Source organism: Lemur catta, chromosome X (genome assembly GCF_020740605.2).
Source record: "Lemur catta isolate mLemCat1 chromosome X, mLemCat1.pri, whole genome shotgun sequence".
Lineage (NCBI taxonomy): Eukaryota > Metazoa > Chordata > Mammalia > Primates > Lemuridae > Lemur > Lemur catta.
In genome coordinates this window covers 20,113,443-20,137,144 of record NC_059155.1, presented here as the reverse complement: position 1 = coordinate 20,137,144, position 23,702 = coordinate 20,113,443, and the positions used below count along the sequence as shown (strand labels likewise).

At 37.4% G+C, this 23,702-nt stretch overlaps 1 protein-coding gene across 7 annotated transcripts in view; it reads right to left on the bottom strand.

The window, feature by feature from the left end:
- The window catches only part of DOCK11 (dedicator of cytokinesis 11), a 172,576-nt gene that overhangs the window by 94,910 nt on the left and 53,964 nt on the right, over window positions 1-23,702 (bottom strand). For 6 of the 7 annotated variants that reach the window (XM_045538712.1, XM_045538711.1, XM_045538715.1 and 3 more), the window contains exons 7-16: window positions 22,351-22,485; window positions 19,046-19,223; window positions 18,577-18,656; window positions 16,891-16,974; window positions 12,923-13,063; window positions 11,509-11,721; window positions 7,077-7,199; window positions 5,506-5,588; window positions 2,644-2,766; window positions 2,398-2,474 (exon numbers count right to left, since the gene is read on the bottom strand). In XM_045538712.1, coding sequence (XP_045394668.1) covers window positions 2,398-2,474; window positions 2,644-2,766; window positions 5,506-5,588; window positions 7,077-7,199; window positions 11,509-11,721; window positions 12,923-13,063; window positions 16,891-16,974; window positions 18,577-18,656; window positions 19,046-19,223; window positions 22,351-22,485 — 1,237 coding nt within the window. The remainder of the gene's footprint in view (window positions 1-2,397; window positions 2,475-2,643; window positions 2,767-5,505; window positions 5,589-7,076; window positions 7,200-11,508; window positions 11,722-12,922; window positions 13,064-16,890; window positions 16,975-18,576; window positions 18,657-19,045; window positions 19,224-22,350; window positions 22,486-23,702) is intronic. The other variant, XM_045538717.1, reaches the window with a different exon arrangement.

Sequence of the window (23,702 nt, the reverse complement as noted above, 5' to 3'; positions counted from 1 at the left end):
TTCACATCAGACATGGATTGCTATTTCATTCTCAATGTCGAGTGATTTGCCAAATATAACACATCATAATTTTGACAAATTTAAACTCTGCAAAGAAATCCATTTCATTTTCCCTCCTGTGGCTGCAATTTAGCTTTCACTGCAAATTTTTATTGGTATCAGGGAAATAACGGTAAATTTATGCCTCCAATTAGCTCATGGCAAATCACTTTTAAAAAGTTAACTTGGTGCAGGTGCAAATTTTCACCTAAGAAATAATGGAAGCGTTTTGAAACCACAGATCTTATGATGTGTTACCAATAATAAATTCAATATTCCCCAATGTGAAAAATACTAAACCTCAGAGAAGTTTAGCAGCATATGTTACTGAAGTAGATTATTCTTATACTTAAGAGGCTCTAAGACTGTTGGTCCTCACTGCAGAGGGGTAGCCACAAAGAAGGAAGACTCAGGGAGAGTTGGACCTGAGACAGATTATTTTTTTGTTGGATTTGTTTTTCTATTACAGCAATACATACTTAGAGTAGAGTATCTGAAGGTATAGCGTAAAGATAGACAGTAACAATTGATCATTCTACTATCCAGAGATAACTCCTGTTAAGATTTTGGCATATTTTCTTCTAGTGTTCTTTTCTATGCATGTTTTACATAGTAATATAAAACTCCTACTCTATGTATAGAACTTTATCTTGATTTTTAGACATTTTATCTGATGTCTTATTCCGTAAACTCACTATTAACATCGGTTTTAATGGCTGCAATAAAATTTCATGGTATCAGTGTAGTGTGATTGTCTTAACCACACTGACAGTATTGTTTCTGGTTTTCCCCCAATATAAGCAACACTGCAAAGAATATCTTTGTGCATAAACTCATGTCTATATTTCAAATTATTTCTTTAGGAAAGAATAATCCATTGTATTCTTAGATGTTTTAAAATGTAAATTGGATACCACTCCCCTGCTTAAAATTCTTAGTGACTTCTCACACACTTAAAATACAATCCAATCTTTTCAGGCATTACCATGGTCTGTACAATTCCTTGCACGACCTGATCCTTCCTACTTCCTCTCTATCTCCACTGTTCCCATCACATACTACACTAGAGCCACACTGGCTTCTTTTCTGCTCATACAAACCCAGCTTGGTCCTACCTCAAGGTAAACAACATACATGATGCCCCCAGTCTGGAATATACTGTCTCTTCAATTCCTTAGCTTAAGAGAGGCCTTCCCTGGCAAGCCTTTTTGAAGCAGCTCACCCCTATCATGAGCTAAAATTACTCATTTATATTTTGCACGTTTGCTATCTGTCACTCCTTCTAGACCCTAAACTCCGTAAGTTTAAAGCATAGTAGGTATGCAATGTTTATTCAATAGATACTTATCTAGTGAATAAATGGATAGATGGAATCTCAAAATTGGAATGCCTTAATTATGAACATCTATGGATATCTATTGCCAAACTGTACCCTACTCATGATAGGTGATGGTGCCCAGCCAAAACCTAGCCAGCATTAGATAGTTTCACTTTAAACATTTTTGTAAATTTGACAGATAAGCAAAAGTATCTTGTTTTAATTTGCATTAGTGGCATTATTACTAAGATTGAATATTTTCCAAATATTTATCAGCTACTTCATTTTATCTCCTGCAAATTGCCTTTTGTGTCTTCTGTCCACTTTTCTCCTGGGTTCTTAGATTCTTGCCCTTAGACAAGAAAATAAATCCTCCTCCTTTTTGATCTTAGTTGATGACAGAAGTAGACACTTATGCAAGGCAAAAGGCAGCAGAAACTGAGTGGGGCACACTCACAACATCATACATTATACATGTAACAGCATCTGATAAAATCAACTTAATTCACTTCCTAATCTGTAACTATTCATCATGTACACTGGGGTTGAAAAGTGTCCCTTGCTCCCAAAATTCACATCCATCTGGAACCTTACAATGTGACTTTATTTGGAAACAGGGTCTTTGCAGATGTAATTAGGTAAGATGAGGTCATCCTGGATAAAAGAGGGCCCTAAATCCAATGACTGGTGTCCTTATAAGAAGGCCATGTGATGACAGAGGCATTGGAATGATGTAGCTACATGTCAACAGATGCCAAGGATAGCCAGGAACTACTAGTAGCTAGAAAGAGGCAAAGAATAATTCTTCCCTAGAGCATTCAGAGGAAGCATAGCCCTGCCAACACCTTGATTTTAGGCTTCTAGCATCCAGAACTGTAAAAGAATTAATTTCTGTTGTCTTAAGCCATCCAGTTCGTAATACTTTGTTATGGAAGCCCTAAGAAACTAATATACCATGTAAACCTCAATAAAAATATTGAAAAGATGAAAACCTGAGATCCAAACATAATCCTTAAGGTTTATCTGCAATATGTTCTTACTTGATAAATCCACAGGAACACATTCTACTGTGATGTTAAGCTGCCCAGGAATAATCTGCAATTTTGTCTTTTCTGGCCTAGGTACAAAATAAGAATATTTTAGAGTTAAAAATCACTGGTTACCCTACATCCAAACTTAAAATTTTAAGCATGCTCTTTTTCCTATATACGTGATTCACAATCATTTTAAGAAATTGATAAATTCACCTATTATTTTCATTTATTGCAGAAACACCACCAACTTACTTCTTGTATTCTGAGAGTAACTTGAGAATATCTTCATTTGAAAGCTTGCTACTGTCTTGTTTATACAAAGGAGAAAATCTCCCGTCTAGATCCAGAGAGCCTTGAATATCTTTGAAAATGGGTCTAAAACAGTAACAGAAGCAGTTTTTTAAAAAATTCTTAAGCATTGATAAATTAAGATAAAATTGGCATTGGTGAGAATATAAAATGGCGAAACCACTTTGGAAACAGTTTGGCAGTTTCTCATTAAGTTACTCTGTGATCTTTCATTTCAACTCCTAGGCATATTTCTACATGCTACATGAATGTTCACAGATTTATTTGTTATAGCTCCAAATTAGTAATAACCCAGATATTCATCAACAAGGGAATGGATAGAAAAATTGTGGTATATTCATACAATGGAAAACTACTCAAAATGAAATACTGATGCACATGGCAATACGATGAACCTCAAAAACACACTGAGCACAAAAACCCAAACATGAAAGTACACACTGCACAATTCCATTTTTATGAAGGTCTAGAATACATAAAAGTCATCTATAGTAATAGATTGGTGTTCTCCTGGGGTGGGGTGGGATTGTTGACTGGACAGGGGTGTAAGGAAACTTTCGGGGGGTATAGACATGTTCTCTATCTTGGTTGGGGTGGTAGTTACATGACTGTATACATCTGTGAAAATCCATCAAGCTGGACATTTAAAATGTGTGCATTTTATCAAAGGTAAAGAATATCTCCATAAAGTTCATAAAAATTAAATTAGATCTTTAAGAAACATTTATATAGAGAGATTACAACATACAGTTGTCCCTCTGTATCCATGGGTTCTACATCCATGGATTGAACTAACCAAGGATCAAAAATATTTGAAAAAAAGAATTGCATCTGTACTGAACATGTACAGATTTTTCCTGTCATTATTCCCTAAACAATAAAGTATAACAACTACTTATATAGCATTTACATTGTATTAGGTATTGTAAATAATCTACAGATGATCTAAAGTATACAGGAGGATGTGCGTAGGTTATATGCAAATACTACACCATTTTTTTTTATCAGGGACTTGGGCATCCATAGATTTTGATACCTGAAAAAAGTCCTGGGGTCAATCCCCCATGGATACCACGGGACAACTATATATATAGAGTTTGTCATATGAATTTGAATTATTCCCTCCCCCTCCTCTTCTTCCATTTTTAAGCAGCTATTTTACTGCTACAATGGAAAGTAATATACAGGTACCCAACACAACGGAAGTAGCTCTAGTCAGAAACATAATTCCCCCTGGCAGAGCCTCTGAAGATGTGGTTATAGGCATTAACCCCATTGTTCCTACTTGTAAGCATACCTCCTTTATTTCCAGTAAACAGGGGTTTATCATACATCTTTTAAACACTCCAGCCAAGCTTTTTGAGTGAGTTCCTGCTACAGCTGACAACCAAAAACAACTCAGAAGGCAAAAAATAGCATAAGTCCTCATCAGAACCAAGATGAAAGCTTCTAACTTTGAAGAGTTCAAAATTATTACAATTTTTCTACTGGCAAAACAGCATCAAGCAGCTACTGCTACTGACCAAAGAGGGGCAGTATGCCATGGTGGTCTAGAGTCCACTCTGAAGTCAGGTGCTCTGAGTTCTGATCCCTACTCTGCCACATGCTGTGTGAACTTGGGCAAGGATTTCTGTCTTTGTCTTTCTTTTTTACCTCTGTGCCTCAGTTTCCTCACCTCCAAGATGGGGATAATAGCACTCACCCATTAAGACAATGTACACTGAGCACTTAGACCAGTGCCTTGACAGAGTTAGCAGTTAATAACTATCAACAATAATAGCAGCAGCAATTGACTTTTCAGGCCGGGGCATTACAAGTATGGTTATACTTACAAGCCAAACTTCACCTCCTATAATGCCCACATAAACCAACCTCTGCTACTCTTTAGTATTCACCTATCCTTGGCTATCATTTTTTTTTTACCAGATAAACAAGGGCAATGGTGACTTCTCATCTATCAACAAACAGTTCAAGACCTTCCCAAAAAAGAAATGATTATAAATAGTGACAGATAAAAAGAGTTAATTAACTTAGACTCTCCTACACTTATGCTATTCCCCAGTACCCACTGAACATAATTGATTGAATTATTCAGAACATGGTGCCCTTTCCCCAGAAGTTCCAGTGAGTTGTACAGGTTGTACCACAAACAAGCAAGTGAACCTGTACTTCAAAGGGAGGCATAAAAAAGAAATATGTTTTTAAATCATCACTGCATGTAGACTTACAAACTGGAGAAAATAATGTAACCTACCATCAGATATGAGGTATAAATAACATGTTTCCAAATATGCTGCCCCCAAAGGGTTGGCAGAATTTGTCATCAGGAAGTAAGAAAATCTATTAGTTAATTCACACTTGCATTTAATGACTGCATTATTTGTCTTTGAATTTTTAGTACATTTTCTAGAATTATTCTATGATCGTTTTTCAAAGCATAAACCCAGCCAACTCTGAAATAGTGGGCATACTGTACATAATTCACTATAATTTCTGGTTTTCTGGAAAAAAATTCCACCACTTTAGCAAATGAGCTCTGCTTTAAAATGTAGTAAAATTTAAGTGGTGTCAGTCAATCAGTAGCCTGAGCCAAAGAAAACTTCCCTAAAGCAAGACATATGAAAATATGAGAGGGTCTTTGATGCAGAGCAAATTCTAAGAGAAAGGAATTCTTACATCCCAACCCAAGTGTCCCAAGATACAACTGGTCTGCCAGACAGAGACTGCCGAATGCTGGTAAAGACAACAGCCCTCAACTTCACATATGAGTGTGAACGAAAGGGTTAGGATTGTATTTGTACAAACCTGGCAGCCCAAGCAAAGGGCATTCTGTATTGTCCAAGGCGGCTACACACTTGCTTAGCTGTCCTGTGCACCTTCTGGGCCGTCTAAAGTCAAAAATAAGAAGATAGGCTCATATTTGTTCAAACTGCCAATGACCCTCCCAGAAAAATAACTTCCCCAAGTTACCAATACAAAATATCAAAAATCCAGAAAAAATATAGAAATAGCAAAAATAGAGCAACACACAGCAGCTACTCATTTTCTAAGACTAAAGTATTTCATAAAGGTTTTGCATTTTGTCATTAACAGAGCCTTCGCCATTATATTAATAAGAGAAGAGAGACAAAAATAAAAATAGATGGAGGGTACATTTTGCACCAAAGACTTCTACTGGAAAAATCTTCAACAGTTTTAATGTGTATTTCCTTTCACACAGCAGGTAGATGCTCCTGATTCTTGGGAGAAGTTTGTTCTGGATACAGTTGACCTTTCTACTCCTCAAGATAAGGAACAAGTGACCAAGAGTCAACACAATTAGTGTGTGCAGGAACTGCTGTTTGCACGGGCACTCAGATGACAAAAGAGATAACTGCCTATAGAGTCTAAACAGGCTGCGAAGTGCCGGCTGCATGCTTATCCCTAGGGATACAGAAGGCTAGAGGCTTTTATCTACACTGTTGAGACATTTTTCCCCTACAAATTAGTCACATCTCATCAGCATCTTCCACTTAATAAACACTATTTGGATATACAACAAAATGCCACACACAACAGATTGACACTTTATAAATAAGCAGTAGCTGGAATGCCACTAATGAACCGAACCACGAATCCTTTCCCTCCCTGGGCCTCAGATTTCTCATTTATACAGTAAGAGGATGCGATTAGATCAATGATTTGCAAATGGTTGGATTTCATAATCCATAAATTTGGATGGTGATATAAGGTTGCCAACTTTAATGTTGCCACTTAAGGACATTCAACAAAATAAAATGAAAAATCCCTACCATTTAATATGCCAACATTTCATGAAATAAAGATAGGCATAACCTTTAAAAAAGGAGGAAAGGCAAAAATCTCAGAGTAAAGGGCAGCCCTTCAAATTAAATACGTTTAGCTCCATGAAATGCTCACTGTCTGTTTTTCTTTTCTCATTTTATCACAGACAGGAGTAAAGCTGGGTATGGACTGGCATTTGGGAGCAACAGGACTGGATTGTCTTATCCTCCCAGCTCTGACATTCTAGGGCTGTATGCAAGGCTGTGAGTAAGGAAAGAGTGGCTATTGCCAAGGATGCCATGCCAACTAGCAGATGTTGCCTAAAAGCCTTTAGCTTTTATTCTGATAATCAAGCAGAAATCAGATTGTCCTGTTAACTGAACGTAAACGAAAGGGGGAAAAACCCACTATGTTCAAGCTTTGGTATACATACTCATATAGCATACAATATTTTCAGAATATATAGCATGCTTAGAGACTATGGTCACCCCTCCGTCCCCCAAGAGGAGCGATTGACAATGTTATTTAAAATATCAGTAAAAAGTACATTCCACATTAAACTGAAATGTATATAAATGATCTTTACAATTTACCTTTATGGGATCTGAATTTTTGATGTAAGGTTCTGCACAGTGTGTAATGTTTCCCTGTAACACCTTTTCAATTCTTGCAACCAGAAAAATTTCAGGATGTGGATTCGTCACTGAGAAAATTCCCTAGAAAAAAATTACTTCCATTAGACATTTTTATGTAACCTCATACATACAACTATTTGGTTAATGATTCCTAGCAGGTGTTTAATATAGAATGTTGATATTCAACAAAGGATTGTGTTCAGGGTCCTAGAAATAGGTAGCATTTCCTTTCATACAGTTTTCAAAGCTCCCAATGTTCCTTCCAAAATGTTTTATTTTGTCACCAACTTCACATCTATTAGTCCCAAAGTACAGGTGTAACCAATGTTGCTTTACCTCTTCTGTTTGCCTGCATTGTTTGGCTTAATTGGCATGTGTTAAAATAGTGTGCATTTCTCAAGTGTAACTAGATATGCATTTTTAAATGCAGATGCATGTAACTCCAGGACAATTCACTCCCATTTAATTAATACTAACTGAAGCTAAGAAGGAAGAAAATACTTTACAGCTCTAACATATAAATTAAATCACCCTCTAGAAAACATTCCTTTATTGCAGTCAAAGAGCTCTGGTGCTTTCAATGTAAGGATAGGAAATAGAGGATCCAAAACTCATTTTGTCCCTGTACACTTTAAGTGTGCTAATGTAGATGCAACCAAAGTTACATAAGTTTTCTTTGAATGACTATGGAACAACCACATCATCCCTGCCCAATTTGGCCCCTTCCAAATAAAATATTCTCTATATACCATGTGAGTTGGTTATGTCTGTTGTTTAAAGGAGCACCACACAAATGAATTTGAGTGGAAAAATCCATCACTGGGTCTCTACCAAGTTTTCTTTTTCTACTTGGTATACTACCAACTTTGTTAATAAAGAGCTTTCCAGTTTTCAAAGCATTTCAGACACATTATCTCATTTGTTCCAGATAGAACTCTCGGAGGTACACAGGGAAGAACAGAAAATTGAGTGTTAAGAGGCTAATAATTCCCCCAAAATCAAACAGCTTGTAAGGAGCCCAGGTAATGGCTGGCTCAGCTTTGCATTCCCAAGCAGCACGCATGGGACAAAGTGGTTAAAAATTACTTGGGAGTCAAATTTCCTGGGTTCAAATTCTGGCTCCATTATTTATGGGTTTAGGCCAAGTCACATTCTCTCTAAGTCTCAAGTTTCTCATCTATCAAATGGGGATGATGATAGTAATAGTGATTCCATGCACTTCTTACATGGAATAAATGAAATAATACACATCAGGCACCTGGTTATCACTAGGGTAGCCCATCGAAGCATCTCAAGGTCACGGAACTCGCCTTCCAGTACTGCTGGGAACATGCTGCTCAAGCTATGAGACCAGGCTGGCGTCCTGCCCGAGCTGCCCCAGCAGAAGGTATGCTGAGCAGCGTACCTGGAGTGCAATCTTATGCTAACTGCCATGTAACCATGCCAGATGGTTTTTGTGCCTTATCTCATTCAGTCTTCATAAAAACTTTCTGATGTAGGCACCAGTATATGCATTTTACAGATTAAGAAATGGAGGCTCAGAGAGGTTTATGCAGCAAGTGAGTGAGTGAAGATTGCAGCTCAGGCTTCCAGACTACACAGCCCATGCTACATACCGCCCTTCAACCGTGAGGCTCATGTGTCCAACATCTCACATGATGAGGCCGGATTAGATTTAGTAATACTGGTTATTGCTATAGCTAAGATTTACTGAGCACCTGTTTCTCACTCCCAGTACTTCAGGCATTTTCCCACACTGATGTCAACAATGACTGTTATGAGTTTAAGCTTTTTGACAATTGATAAAAGCATGCTGTTTTCACTTGTTTATCTGAGATCACTGTTGCTGCTACTATTCCCAGCTGCTATGCAGCATTGAGCAAAACCAGTGTGCCTGTCGCAGTGCTGAGTGCTTTCTGGGGACAGCACACCTTGTCAGAGCCTCAGAACAGCCCTTGGATGCAGGTACTATTATTACCTCCACTTTAGGGATAAGGATGCTTAGACGTAGGGATGTTCACTTTCTAACTGACCAGGGATTCCAAAGTGGGGGGGCCTCTCTGGGGCTGTTTTAACTTTTGTCCCATCAGTTTCTAACCCTCTCCCTGTCCCCAGAATGCAGAACGTGGCCAGAGAGCACCCAGGAATCCCATGTAGGCTAGAAGTCTGGCCTTTTAGGGCCAGTCCTCCTTTCCCACCAAGGAGGCATGGATTTGCTCCTGACCCCAGGGCAACTCTCACCCACTTCATGCCCCTTCCCTCAAGAAAATGGGTCAGGTCCCCTCACCCCAGCCCCCAGCACTTACACAGCCCCCAGGACATGCCAAGGCATGTGGTGGTGTTATATACTTCAGCACTTAATTACATTCTGTCTAATATTGTTGATCGAGTTCTTTCAAACAGACCTAGGGTTCAAATCCTATCTTCGCCCCTCTAGCTATACAATGGCAGGCAGCTTATTTAACCTCCCTGAGCTTCAGTTTCTTCATCTGTAACAGCAATAATTATACCATTTCACAAGACTATTATGATTACATGAGACACCAATGGAAAATGCTAGCACACAGGAGATATTTTTTAAATGGTGATTTTCTTCCTGACCTAGATTATAAGCTGGATGACAACTGAAACTGCAATGTAAACTTCCCACATCAAACATACATTTGAGTAGTACATTGAAATAATACAATGAATACATCATTACCTTAAAAGGACTATTTGGTATTATACAGGAAATTTTAAACACATAATTCAATAGCAGGTTCTCCAATACTTATAATACTGTACTTGCTCAATCCCTCTTTTAGAAGCATCCACCCGGGTGGTGGAATATTCACATATGTGGCAACTATAATGCAAGTAACAAACTAAGCAGTTATAAAGGAACAAGGGTCAACTTGGGAAAAAGCTACCACAGATCCATGTCCCCAAAAGCATAGTAACAGCACATAGAAAGAAGTCTTCTGCTACCATTTGGTAATCTGTATCAATGGACACAATCTTTGACCCAGAAAATCCCAATGCTTGGAATTGATTCTAAGGAGATAATACAACAAATGAGCTAAGATGTATGCACAAGGATGTCCAATGTAGCATCATCTATGATATACAAAAATTAGAAATATCCTAAGTACCTAAACCAAAGGGATATCATGTTAGCCTTTAATACAAATATGATTGATTTATAGTTATTGATATATAATGATAAACATGATATTAAATGAATACAGTAGGTATAAAAGCATGAATCTGACATAATTTTTATGAGAATATACATAATATACTAACTTGTATATTACCAAAATGTTAATAGTTATTATCTATGGGTGGTAATTTTTACTTTCTCCTTTTTTTTTTTCCTTTAAAGACAAATTTCAGTAAGCTTTTGTTCAGTCTTCCAATTTCCCACAGCTGGGGGAGGCAAGGGTCAGGAGCTTTATCAATCTTTGTCTCTATTCTAAATTAATTATAATATTACCATAATTGGACATAATTTAATTTCAATTATACAAACACTGTTCAGTTAAATCTGTAATACCTTCCTTATCAATATAATTAAGCACAAAAAGTATAAAAATGTATCTACTTTCTTCTCCATACTTCTTATATTGTTTGGATTTTCTACATAAGAATGTATTTATCTTCATAATCAGAAAAAAGGGAACATTTTTATTGTGAAAAAAATAAATCTCCTTACAATGTGAGCAGTTTTATTCACATGCCTCTTCCACTTTAATTCTACGCCATGCTCTCATTTCATTTTAGCTACAAAAGTCTAGAGGGCAGACCAGAAATTCTGCTCCACCTAACCTCTTATGGCCTCCAGTCTGGTCAGAGGTCAGAATGCCAAGGAACTGTTAGGATCTTTCTATAGGGGATTCTTTGCACCAGATAAGACAGAAGAGAGCAGTAGTACAGCTGTGACACAAGCCGTTCCCTCCCATTGCTTTTCAAGCAGAAACCTTTGTATCAACAGCCCATATGCTCCATTGACACAACCTACTCATAATGGACCTGACAATTAGGGGCAAGAGAGTTAATGCATAGTCAATTTTTCTCCAAAAAACCCAAACCTTTCAGGCACCGATTGCCTTGCTCAGAAGTATGCACGAGTGTGCATGTGTGGGGTGTGTCTGCATTCTATCTCACAAAATACTTCCTCCTTCAGTCTCTCACATCCTGGTCCCATTACAAATGTTACTTTGCCAATGTGTTACTAGCATGTTAAGTGGTTTCCATTTTTCCCCTCCAACTTAAGTCACCAGAAAAAGACGAACCTTACAAGAGATGGAATGCCATGAAAACGCTGGCTTGAAACCATGAAATAACGCAAGGGCACTGCTGATTCTTATTCTGAATGTGCTATCAAGGCTAAAGATCATTCGGTTACCTGTTTTATGCAGCGTAACTGAGACTCAGCAATTCCGTGAATGAAAGCCTCAGATGAAGGGCCCTTTGGGTTGCTGTCACTGGCGAGTTGGGTGGACGTGCCCCACAGCATTTCACGGACAGATGGGGGATTCAGATCTATGTGAAAGTCAGCTGAAATCTTACAATTGTTCTTTACATCAAATAAGGCAAGATTGATAAAAAAGGGCTCGACCTGGGAATGAAAACAATTGCATTTTAAAACTAAGACTTCTGGGTGGCATGGGGGAGAAGGACACAATTACAAAGTAACATTTTTTGATTCCTCAAGTTTCTGTGATTACAGTTCCTTTCTGAATTCAACATTTAGCTAAAATTGTATTATGGCTCATCTGCATAGAAGAAAGAGCATTCCAAAACAATAGACTTCAACAAATTTTAACTTTGGTCAGGTGTAAATGATTTCACAATTTATAAATTAAAAAAAATAGATGAGTCGAAATCAAAAGCTACATTTAAAGAACATCAATTGTTCTATGATTAAAATTTAATTCTCTACATGTTTACTGAAACTACCTAAAAAATAATGCCAATATTATAGAGTAGAAATAAATCTTCTCTTCTCTCATGTTATAATTTACTGGACTATACATTTCATAAGAGCTAATATCAGCCAACATCAAATTACTTGACAAAAGCTTTGCCCCATCAGCAATTTTGGAAGACATGATTCCTCTCTACAGATGGCATTTGAAAGCTGGTCACAAAGAGAAATTTCATGCCAGATGGCATAAAGATTAACCCTTTACACACAGAAAAGTCTGCTAGCACATTTCAGCTACTTTATAAGGGAATCAATCATTACTGTTGATATTTGTAACAGACAAAACTAGAACCAAGAAATAAAGATGAACATAAAATACAGTCTGTTTGAGGGTTTTACATTTATAGGTTCAAGTATTCTGAGCAACTCAAATGACCCATGACAGCTAATAATTAGAATTTTCTCTGCAGACCAAAATGAATGTCATTCTATAGAACAGTGAGTGAGTGTAGCAGACTGCACAGCATCTGCATCCCAGCATGGCTTCGGTGATCCTTACTCACTGCTATGAACCAATTTCATAGAAGAAATCATATTCTCTAGTAGAATTCACAAATTTGAGGATTTTTTAGGTTTGAGGAACATGTCCCTCTTGAATGTCAAGAGCCTATTCTATCTGCTATTTTGAGTAGGTAAGACTTTAATGAGTCCTCTTCAAGATGAGAATATATTCATATTTTGACAAGAGATATATGAAATCCTTCCATTTCTAATTTATCATAATACGTAGCAAATGAATTTTCATACAGTACAGTGGTTTTCAGCCATAAAAAAGAAAGGCATTTCTTTAATGTGCTGAATCAAGGGAAGTAGAATGAAAAGTCATACATACATTTGTGGGCGGTCCTTTCGCATTGTCTCCAATTTGACCCAAGATATTGAAAGTTAAATCGTGGCAATTTACCAAGAAACGCTTGTTGCACTTTTCTTCAAATGGCTTTATGTCAGGTTCAATTCCAGAAAAGTCCAGCCTCTACAAAACAGATAGTGTGAATCATTTTCCAAAACAAAGATAGGATTCATAGTAATATAGATTAATACAAATTCACATTAATGTAGTAAAAACGGCAGGATCCAACAATTCTCTGTCCGTTCCTCTTTTGAACTCCTTTTATTTTTTCATTCGTCATGCCTTTGTGGAGCTTTTACACTGAGGTTAAACACTGGTGGAGAAATCTTAGAGGGAGATGATGAGACTCTGATCTAAGACAAAGGAGAAACCACAAGTCTGTCCCATGGCCCTAACATGCCAGGCAGCCCTCATGGCCTCCTCTCACCCCCTGACCTCATCTCCTACCACTCTTGCCTCTCCTACCCCATTCCAACCACACTGGCTTCTCCTTGGTTATGTTTCCAGCACACCAAGTGTACTACCAACCCAGGACCTTTGTACTTGCTGTTCTGTCAGGAAATCTCTTCCCCCAGACAGCAGCATAGCTTGCTCCCTCATTTCATACAAGTCTCTGATCAAATGGCACTTCCACAGAGAGTCCTTCTCTAACTCCTTATAGAAACCTGCACACTCCCTGACAGTCTACATGCCCTGTCTCTTACTTATCTAATATCACTTTTTGTATTTATTTATTGTTTATTGCTTGTCTTCTCTGCAAAATATATGTTCCAGGATGGTAGAAATTTTGTTTCCTTTATGAGCTGTGCAGGAGGCAAGATGGACAGGAATGGGTATGGGAGGCAAAATAACACAATGGGCTGGGTGCTGTGGCTCACACCTGTAATCCTAGCACTCTGGGAGGCCGAGGTGGGTGGATCGTTCAAGGTCAGGAGTTCGAGACCATACTGAGCAACACCGAGACCCTGTCTCTACTAAAAATAGAAAGAAATTATCTGGCCAACTAAAATATATATAGAAAAAATTAGCCGGGCATGGTGGCGCATGCCTGTAGTCCCAGCTACTCAGGAGGCAGTAGGATCACTTAAGCCCAGGAATTTGAGGTTGCTGTGAGCTAGGCTGATGCCACGGCACTCGCTCTAGCCTGGGCAACAAAGCAAGAGACTCTGTCTCACCAAAAAAAAAAAAAAAAGAATAACACAATGGTCTCTAACTTGGGAGATTCAATACACAGGGATGTTATGAACTTGGTCATGAACTACAAATGAATGACAGATGTGGGGGAAGGGCCAGTAGAAATGATGAGTCCAGTTAGTAGGTGGTTGGAAAAACAGAAGAGGCCTGAGTTGGAGATCTGGATTCAGAAGTAAGCAGCATCTAGGTTGAGAGGCGGACAAGGCTGGAACCCCGGGGACCACCTACATTTAAATGATGAACAGAGGAGGAGGCATCTGCTTAGGAAACTGATAAACACTGAGCTCAGCTTCTAACAGAGCTGGGGGATGTACTCTGGCTGCCACAGAGATATATTTTTAAAAATCATTGGTATTTCAAAATAAGAACAAGTTTTTTTAAAAAAGATACTGGGAGTCTAGGAATTCCTCTTATTGGGGGAGGAATCTGTCCCTCCTCAAAGAAAACTCCTAGAAACCTTCGCAGTTCACAGGGCTCAAGCAGTCTAAGTTCATTTGTTCATTCTGAATATCTGAACATTCTATTCACAAAGGGGAAGAAAAGTGTAGATTGTGGGACAATTTACCACACTTTCATTAAGGCCATAGACGTGGTAGGTAGAAAAAGACTGGGTGAATCTGAGCAGAATATACTGCCAGTATGGAAAACTCAAGCCAAGAAACACAAGAATTTTTCTCAATTACTTAAGTAATTCAAGCCAAAACAGGTATAGTGCCTGAAGAACTTTGGATAATTAATAGCTGTTCTAACCAAGTCTGTATCACTGACAAAACCCTCCTTAAAAGGGCCTAATGTATAACATTGGTACCTGAAAGCATGATTTTTTCCCCTTTGAATCTACTTATCTACAAAGCAATACAAATGTGTGGGACTAGACAGCTCCCTCTCAAACACTTATCTATCTGTGCAGCCAGCAGAGGCGAGTCATTGCCATGGAGATCAATTCTCATTTCCGCACATTTATCTGCTCTCCTTTCTGTCTTACTTAGACGGTGGAATGTTAAGACAACTGGACCAAATCACCCCAGCCCCCAACTCCTTTCCTTTCTGAGGCCTGTTGAGTGCAATGATGGGATGTATTGCCTTCTTCAGAAGTTCAAAGTTTGAGCCATCCCCTTTAGTCGGCCAGTGTTTCTTTATTCTCTAAGGTCGTGTCTCTACACGATGAACTGTGACCAAAAGTGAAGGCTAAAATGACGAGATGGCACTTCACCTAGAAAAGGTACTCAACACATACAACGTGGGTTTCTCTGTGGCAAAACTGCCTTCCATAATCAACATTAAATTCAGTTTTTTGTTGTCCTTGAAGCTTCAACCACAACTGTGAATTTCTCTCTCACGGTAGCTCACTGATAAACAACTCAAACATAAAATCGGTTTAGTTTTATGACCACAAAAACACTACACCACAATTTTTTTAAGATACTGGATTTAGTTTCAACCACAGTCAATTGGCTCCTTTGTATACAATGAAAGAGCCTGACATGTCCAATTAGAGCCCCATTATGGGCAGGGGGGCTGGCAGGGTGGATCAAAGGCTCAGACAAGCTTGGAACAAGTATATTTCTGAATGAATGTCTTAGAATTAACATTCCTGAGCCTTGCTATACTCTTATTTTTTAAAAAAATATATCACGTAACTTAAACCAAAGCAATATAATAGTGTAGGAGAAAAGGGGAAATATTTTCAAAAGTCAACTTTCACCAAATAATTTCATCTTTTATGGGACATTTTTATTGAAGAAAAAAATGTATGCATTATTTATAGACTATAACTTTTTCCATGTGAAACTAAATAAACTTTTTTTTATTTCAGGATATTATGGGGGTACAAACATTTTGGTTACATATAATAAAAATTTTTAATTAGAAAACCATATGAAGCAAAAAGAAAAAACAATGAAATCAGTCTTCCCTGAATTATTTTATATTTTCATAATGTATTTTAACTAAGAAAAATACTGTAATGCTTATGTAAGTGCACACCTAGTTCAAACAACATCAAAGATTTTAATTAGAAAGCTCATGTAGAAAAGAAAGAAAATTAAAAAAAAATTCAGCCCCGCCCCTGTCATTTTCTCATGAAATATTTTCAGTTAGGAAAAATATTTATAACACTTATATTCTGTAGACTTTTTCCATTTAAACAAGTCAGAGATTTAATTAGAAAATGTCATGAAATTAAGTATCAACTGCATATATCTTAGTACAAACAGTACTTAACTCTCATGAAAGATGTTAAAATACACATAATATGTATATAACCCTGCACTCTCCTGCACCACACTCCATTTAAAGTGGGATTCAGCCATACTTGAAAAATTACCCCAGTTCTACAGGCCTACATCAAATGTGGAAAATAAATGTCTCACGTGACTGGGTTTTCTTTATATTAATACTACCGATATTCACAGCCACTAGATTGCAATTGTATTTAATAAGTTAAAAGAGCACTGCAACCATCTTTATGGATTCTTTCATTTATTCGTTTTGAGGAGCAAGAGAAAGGGAAAAGAACACAGGAAACTGAAAAAAAAATATATATATATATATATATATATTCAGTTCCAAACTATTTGTGTATGTGGCAGTCCTCTTGAGTAGTTGTTAAGTTACCTGTTCAAAGTGAACAAAACACATATAAAACAATCTATATTCCCCACTGGTGCAAAAATCAGTGATTTTAACACTTCACAGATGTTCTTTATGGATAAGCAACAATTCTAGGACTATTTAAACAAATATATCATCAATACCTGAACTTCCGAATCAAAAGAAAAGAGATTCTGTCTTCCATCTCCTCTACTGAGTTTGTTTAGCTGTTCAGTTTCTCTTCCATACTAAAATTTAAAAAAATATATATGTATCACATTACTTTATTTCCTTCAAAACAGTAGGAAACACAGTTTATGTGAAACTAGCAGTATGACACAGCTTCAAAAATATACCACTGTCTCTTTCCATGTACTTAAGATGGATAAAGGATGCTTGCTTGGCTGGGGAATGATATATCACCATCACTATAACCCACAAGAAGCTATAGATCAGATTCTTATACTTTCTATGTGCCTCTTCATAACACCAAGAATACCATCCATCCTGTAGTCAGTACAAATCAGGAATCCAAGAGACTTTGGATGCAAAAGAGAAATAAAAGAAAAAACACCATGTTTTACATATCCATGGTGTCAGTCATGGAATATTACATATAATTCTGATTCCATCACCTTAGGAAACACATAATGGACTGCACAATCTGGGATGGCAAAGATTGAGAGAGGATACAACTAAAATCTACAAAATCATATAAATCCCAGATCAGGGTCAGGCACGCTGGCTCACGCCTGTAATCCTAGCACTCTGGGAGGCCAAGGCAGGAGAATCATTTGAGCTCAGAAGTTCAAGATCAGCCTGAGCAAAAGCGAGACCCCGTCTCTACTAAAAAAAAAAAATAGAAAGAAATTAGTTGGACAACTAAAAATATAGAGAAAAAATTAGCCAGGCATATTGGCACATGCCTGTAGTCCCAGCTACTTGGGAGGCTGAGGCAGAAGGATTGCTTGAGCCCAGGAGTTTGAGGTTGCTGTGAGCTAGGCTGACGCCACGGCACTCTATCCTGGGCAACAGAGTGAGACTCTGTCTCAAAAAAAAAAAAAAAAATTCTAGATCAGGGCATCATGAATGTGTTCCTAAATTTTGAAAGATAGCTTTGAAAGCTTATCAAAGGGATAAATTTAAAATAGAAAAAAGGAACTTCTAAATTTGTATAACTAAGTAGTCCAGCAAGAAGAATAAAGTAAAAATAAGTAAAAATAATCTTGAAAAGGATTTAAAGGAATAAATGGGTCACAACCTTCTAACCTATTATAATACAGAATCTACAGTGTAAATATGTACCCTACTAACATACTCACAATAGTCACCTCTACACTTTCAAAACTGGTTCATTTCATAGCCCAAAGAGCAGAGTAAATAACACAAATGATGTCTGTTCACCAGAATCTTTAACTGATGAAATTATTCATATACATATATTTACATATAGAGAAAATATGATTTTCATATGATATTAACATATATAAACCATTAGATCAACTATCATGTGCATCAACTGCATCATTAGCCCCTTGAAAGAATATTTATTTTATGAATGATATACAGTAATTAAACTGAATAAGAACTAGTAGATAAAATTAAGTCACAAAAACCTGAAAGTATTTCCTAGTATCTAGAAAAAAATAAGATTTTCCAAACTGTCAGTTGGCACTTATGAGTCTCTCTTTTGGAGTGTAACTTTTCTCTTATAATCTCTACCTGTTTTACCAATTTGCTGTGGTTCTTAACTTGGAAATGACATTGCCAAATGGAATCCGGCATTAAACCTTTAATAGCTAATCCTGCATTGTCTCAGTTCAAAGAAAGTTACCATAAGAAAGATATACCTTCATCAGTTCCGGATGCATGCTCCTTTCCAAACTGGCCATGATGTTCTCGGCTTTTCCTTGGCTGCTAGTTTCATCATCTGCAAATTCATTAAAAGCAGATGTTCCAAACCATACAGACCATTACTAATCACCTACGAGGAATATTTTAACTATCTCTCCCACCCATCCTCTCCTACTAGATTTATTGCAAGGAATTTCGATTATGAAAGCATAGGGAAAACTTTAATGGACTGTTGAAAATCTGCCATGAATTTTCTATTCATTTCAGTCTGGTTATATTTCATGTGTCAGAGCCTATGCAGAATCAAATGTTAAAAAAAGTCTATCAGCCTTCATAGTCACTTTTAATGAAGTAGCAGGTCAGCCTTCAAGATTAAGAGCTCTACATTCACCCGGCACAAAGGACATTCCTATGGATTAAAGACAAGGGCTTTACCTCAATAATGAATCATTTAAAAATTCTGACCTTGTGCTGTTTCTACCGTCTCCTTCTTTTCTTGCACTAAACTGTCGGTATTGATCTGAATAATCTTTTTCAAAGTTATCAACCATTCTTCCATTTCCTGCTCAGTTTCAGCAGCCAGATAATGGCTATACTTATCTAACATCTTGAGTTCAAAAGCATGACGGCGCATTTTGGGGCACTAGAGGAAAAGAAAAAGCATGTGTTCAGTTAGTTTGGTTACCCTTTTAATATTAGATTTCATTAGTTTATATTTATTTTTACTTCAGCTCAGCCCATATGTGCATCAATATTTTCATGAAATAATTGCTTCTTTTAACAAGAAATAGACACTCCAAGATGATGAATGACCATGTCAAGCATATCTTTTCTGTTTCCTTCAGGACTGAGCACAATGATATATATATGCGCAAAGTTGGCAGAAAATACTACTTGTTGAGTAACTATTATCACTTACGACCTTTTGGTATCCTTAAGATTTAGAAATTCAAACTGCCACTATAAAAACAAACAAACATTTTATTATTTCCACTGGCATAAAGTTTTCCTTAAATATTCACAGATTTTCAAAATCAGTTCTTAAGAACAAGCTGAAATGTGACCTGAAACAAATCTGATACTTATTTAATATCTTATCATAAAATACACTATAGATACCTAATTCACTCTGGCATACATAATATTAACTGTATCATAGTAGCATAAAAGAAGACCAAAATATTCGGTAGCATGATAGGGTAATCATAGTTAAAAATAAATTATTGTATATTTCATGGCCGAGCAAGGTGGCTCATGCCTGTAATCCTAGCATTCTTGGAGGCCATGGTGGAAGGATCACTTGAGCTCAGGAGTTCGAGACCAGCCTGAGCCAAGAGTGAGATCCCCCCCATCTCTATTAAAAATAGAAAACAATTAGCCAGGGAACTAAAAATAGAAAAAATTAGCTGCGTGTGGTGGCTCCCACCTATAGTCCCATCTACTCAGGAGGCTGAGGCAGGAGGATTGCTCAAGCCCAGGAGTTTGAGGTTGCTGTGAGCTAGGCTGATGCCATGGCATTCTAGCCTGGGTGACACAGTGAGACTCTGTCTCAAAAAAAATTATACTATAAAGGATACAATTATATAAAAATAATGTAGATAGTTTTAAATAAGAAAAAATATATAAAAATTAAAAACTAAATTACTGTATATTTCAAAATAACTAAAACAGTGGAATTGGGAAGTTCTTAACACAAAGGAATGATAAATGTTTGAAGTGAAGGATACCCCAATCATCCTGCTTTGATCATTACACATTGTATGCTTGTATCAAAATATCACATATACCCCATAAACATGTACAACTATTATGTATCCATAAAAATTAAAAATGAATTTTTTTTAAAAGAATGGCTTAGCAAAAAAAAAAAAAAACAGATTTAAAAAAAAGAAGATAGTCCATCATTGGTTCACATTACATTGTGACTCTCCATAAAGCACATGGAAGTGGCCTGTGCTCAATACTAGCATACAAGGAAAATAAAAGCCTCCTCCTTTCCTCAAACATAATGACACATCCTTTTACTTTGCCACCTTCTCCGTCAGGACAAAAGAAATGACACACTACCTCCTCTAAAGTCCCTCAACATTAATTTCAAGAAAGGCTCATGAATCAATAATTTTCCACTGCATGGTCATTATTCAAGAAGGAACCAAGAAAGTTCGTCCTTCTCATCTTCAAAGCATAGGAAAGGATGAAATTAAACTGCTGTAGTAAAGTCATAAAGATTTACACATTTGAAAATATTTGGGATGGGAGATCATTAATAGATGAGGGAAGTAGATCCTGGGAGAACTACAAAGAAAGGTCAGTCCAGCCCAGGGCTAAAGCGTATGCCCTCTTTCTTCCAGTTAGATTAAGAAAGCTATTATATATTTTTTAAAAGCACCTTCGATTCACATAGATCTTCATACTTTTAAAAGTGTTATCTTATTTGTTAGAAATTTTTTTAAATTTTTAATTATTTTTAGAGACAGGGTCTCACTGTGTCACCCAGGCTGGACCACGATGGCTGTTCGCAGGCCTGATCATGGCACACTGCCCAGTTCAAGCGATCCTCCCGCCTCAGCCTCCCGAGAAGCTGGGACTACAGGTGTGCGCAACCACACCCTAAAAGTATTTTCTCATTTGATCCTCACAACAATCTCATTTGACAGAGTACACAGACATTATTAGTCTCACTTTACAGTTTTGAAAACTAAGATTTAGGTAAATTGAGCGTGTTGAACCAACATCTCCTGCCTCCTAATCAGCCCAAGGCTTGCTCCATCTAGCCTACCATGCCACCCTGCTGCTGTGACAACGGCTCCTGTCTCTTGGTCAATTGCCTCCCTATTCAGATAATCTCTCTGCCCTCTACTTCCCACTCTGTATGCCTCCTCAGTAATTCAAATCAACAAATATTTGCTAAGTCCCTACTGGGTACAGGACTCTGCTAATTATTATAGGAGATATAGAAGTGAATAGAAGAAATTCCTATTTGGTCCCTGTCATCCAAATAGGAATGTGCAGAATGAACCACAAATTCAAGTATGATTCAGTTATACGACAGAGAAAAAAGCAAAGTGGTAGCACAGGGGAGGTGGAGTTTAATTCCACTTGTTGGGCACAAGGGTTGAGGAAGGAAACAGAAAACATTTCATGGCAGAAGGGGCATTTAAGCTGAGTCATAAAAGATAAGGTTCAAACAGGAACAGAAGAGGAAAGTATATAGCGAGAAGAGGAAAAAAAAGTAAGAAAAGGCACATATGTGTGGAACTCCATGGAGTGCTTAGCCTGGTGTGACCAGAGCACATAATATATAAGAGGGTGCATGGGGATGAGGCTAGAAAGGGCCAAATTACTGTGGCCCTTAAATGCCATGGCAAGAACTTTAGACCTCGCTCTGTAAGACAATAAATCAAAAGCCAAAAGGTTTGGAGAAGGCAAGTGAAGGACCCGATCTATGTCTTAAGGAAGATTGGACTAGAGCAGGCAAGACTTTAGGCCACAGAAGATAAAAGGGAGAAGCAGAGAAAGGGCAGTGAAAATAGAAGGAAGGTAAGAGGTTCAAGAGGCACTTTGGAGCCAGATTCAACAGGACTTGATAAACGTTTAAATACTGGCACTGAATGAGAGTCGAGCACTGAAGAGGATGCTGAGGTTTCTAGTATGGATGTTTTGGTGGATGGAGATGCCACTAACCAAGACAGAAAAACGCTCAGGTTCTTAATAGTTCATCAATAACCCTCTTGGAGAAAGAGAAAGAAAGATTACCTCAATAGCCTTACCTGAACAACGTCAATGCAGGCGTCCAAGTAGATGCAACCTTTAGATTCCTTTGAATTTTTCTCATCTTTATAGGAATTGAGAATATATGAACCATCAGGAAGTTGAGTCAAGTAAAAATACCGTCTCTTGAATACCTATATGGGAAAAATCCAGCAATGATACAGTTGTTATATACACATTGTGTCTGAACAGTTTCTTTGAACTAGAAACCTTAAAGGGCTTGCCGGGCATTGTATCTGGACAATCTTCAGACAACACTGAGGAGATGTTAGGAATTATCATTATCTTCATTTTTTTAAGACAGAGAATGTGAAGTCAAGTGATTTATCCTCAATTAATAAATGTCTAGAGAAGAAGAATATTTAAGATTTGCCACTTTAAAATGTATAAAGCATTTTGATATCTGAATCACTGACCCTTTCACTATAGCATCCTTTTCCCATTTCATTGCAAACCATGATTGGATCCTTTTAATTTGGTTTATATTACTACAAATCCAAGTCTGAATATAAAAAATACATACACACACATTATATATTTCCAACTCACCTGCACATCTTACTGCACTCACCTACTCTGTACTAGTGTCCCTGCTTCTGAAAGGCCATCTTACAGCACACTCACTCACAGGGAAGCACAGAGAGTCACTAGTTGCCCACCAGTTGTTGTTGAGTGCCCTGTATGCTGAGATTTGAATCAATAGGCCCAAGGGCACTGTGCCATTTGTTTGGAGTTAGGGAATCACAATAGTTAAGGACTAGCCTGATGCTACAACTCACAGCAAAGCCACAGGAATGGGAAAAAAGAAGAATACTGCTTGACTGGTTCATGCAGTCTCTCTACCCTCCCCTAAAAACAGAGTTTTGGAACAAGATAAAGGAGTTGAGAAAAGGGGATTAGAAGCTCTCTGATGAATCTGTGCTTCTTGCAATAAGTCAAACACTGCAAATGTGTCAAGCATTTGTCACAGTGAAAGGTAGAGCTAATTCCGTTACAATTCCCAGGATGATGGATCTGAAATCACTTCAGGGTGGGATGGGAAGAGAGACAAGGAAACAGACACTTGTTGATTACTAAGGAAATGCATTCCTCCAGCTTGGCATTTTCAATCGCCCATCTGATTATCCAGTGTGATGCCTGATTATTTTAAGAACTTTAATTATGCAAAGAGTATTATTTGGCAAGATCATTTTTAACTACTTAACTTCTGGCAAAGTATCTGAAACATCAACAGTTTATTTCTCCATAGCATGAGTAAGCAAAATATATAAACATATTAAGCAACATTTCTTTGTAGAAAAACCAATAAAGAGAAATAACAATGCTTATACTTGTGACTTGTTTAAATATC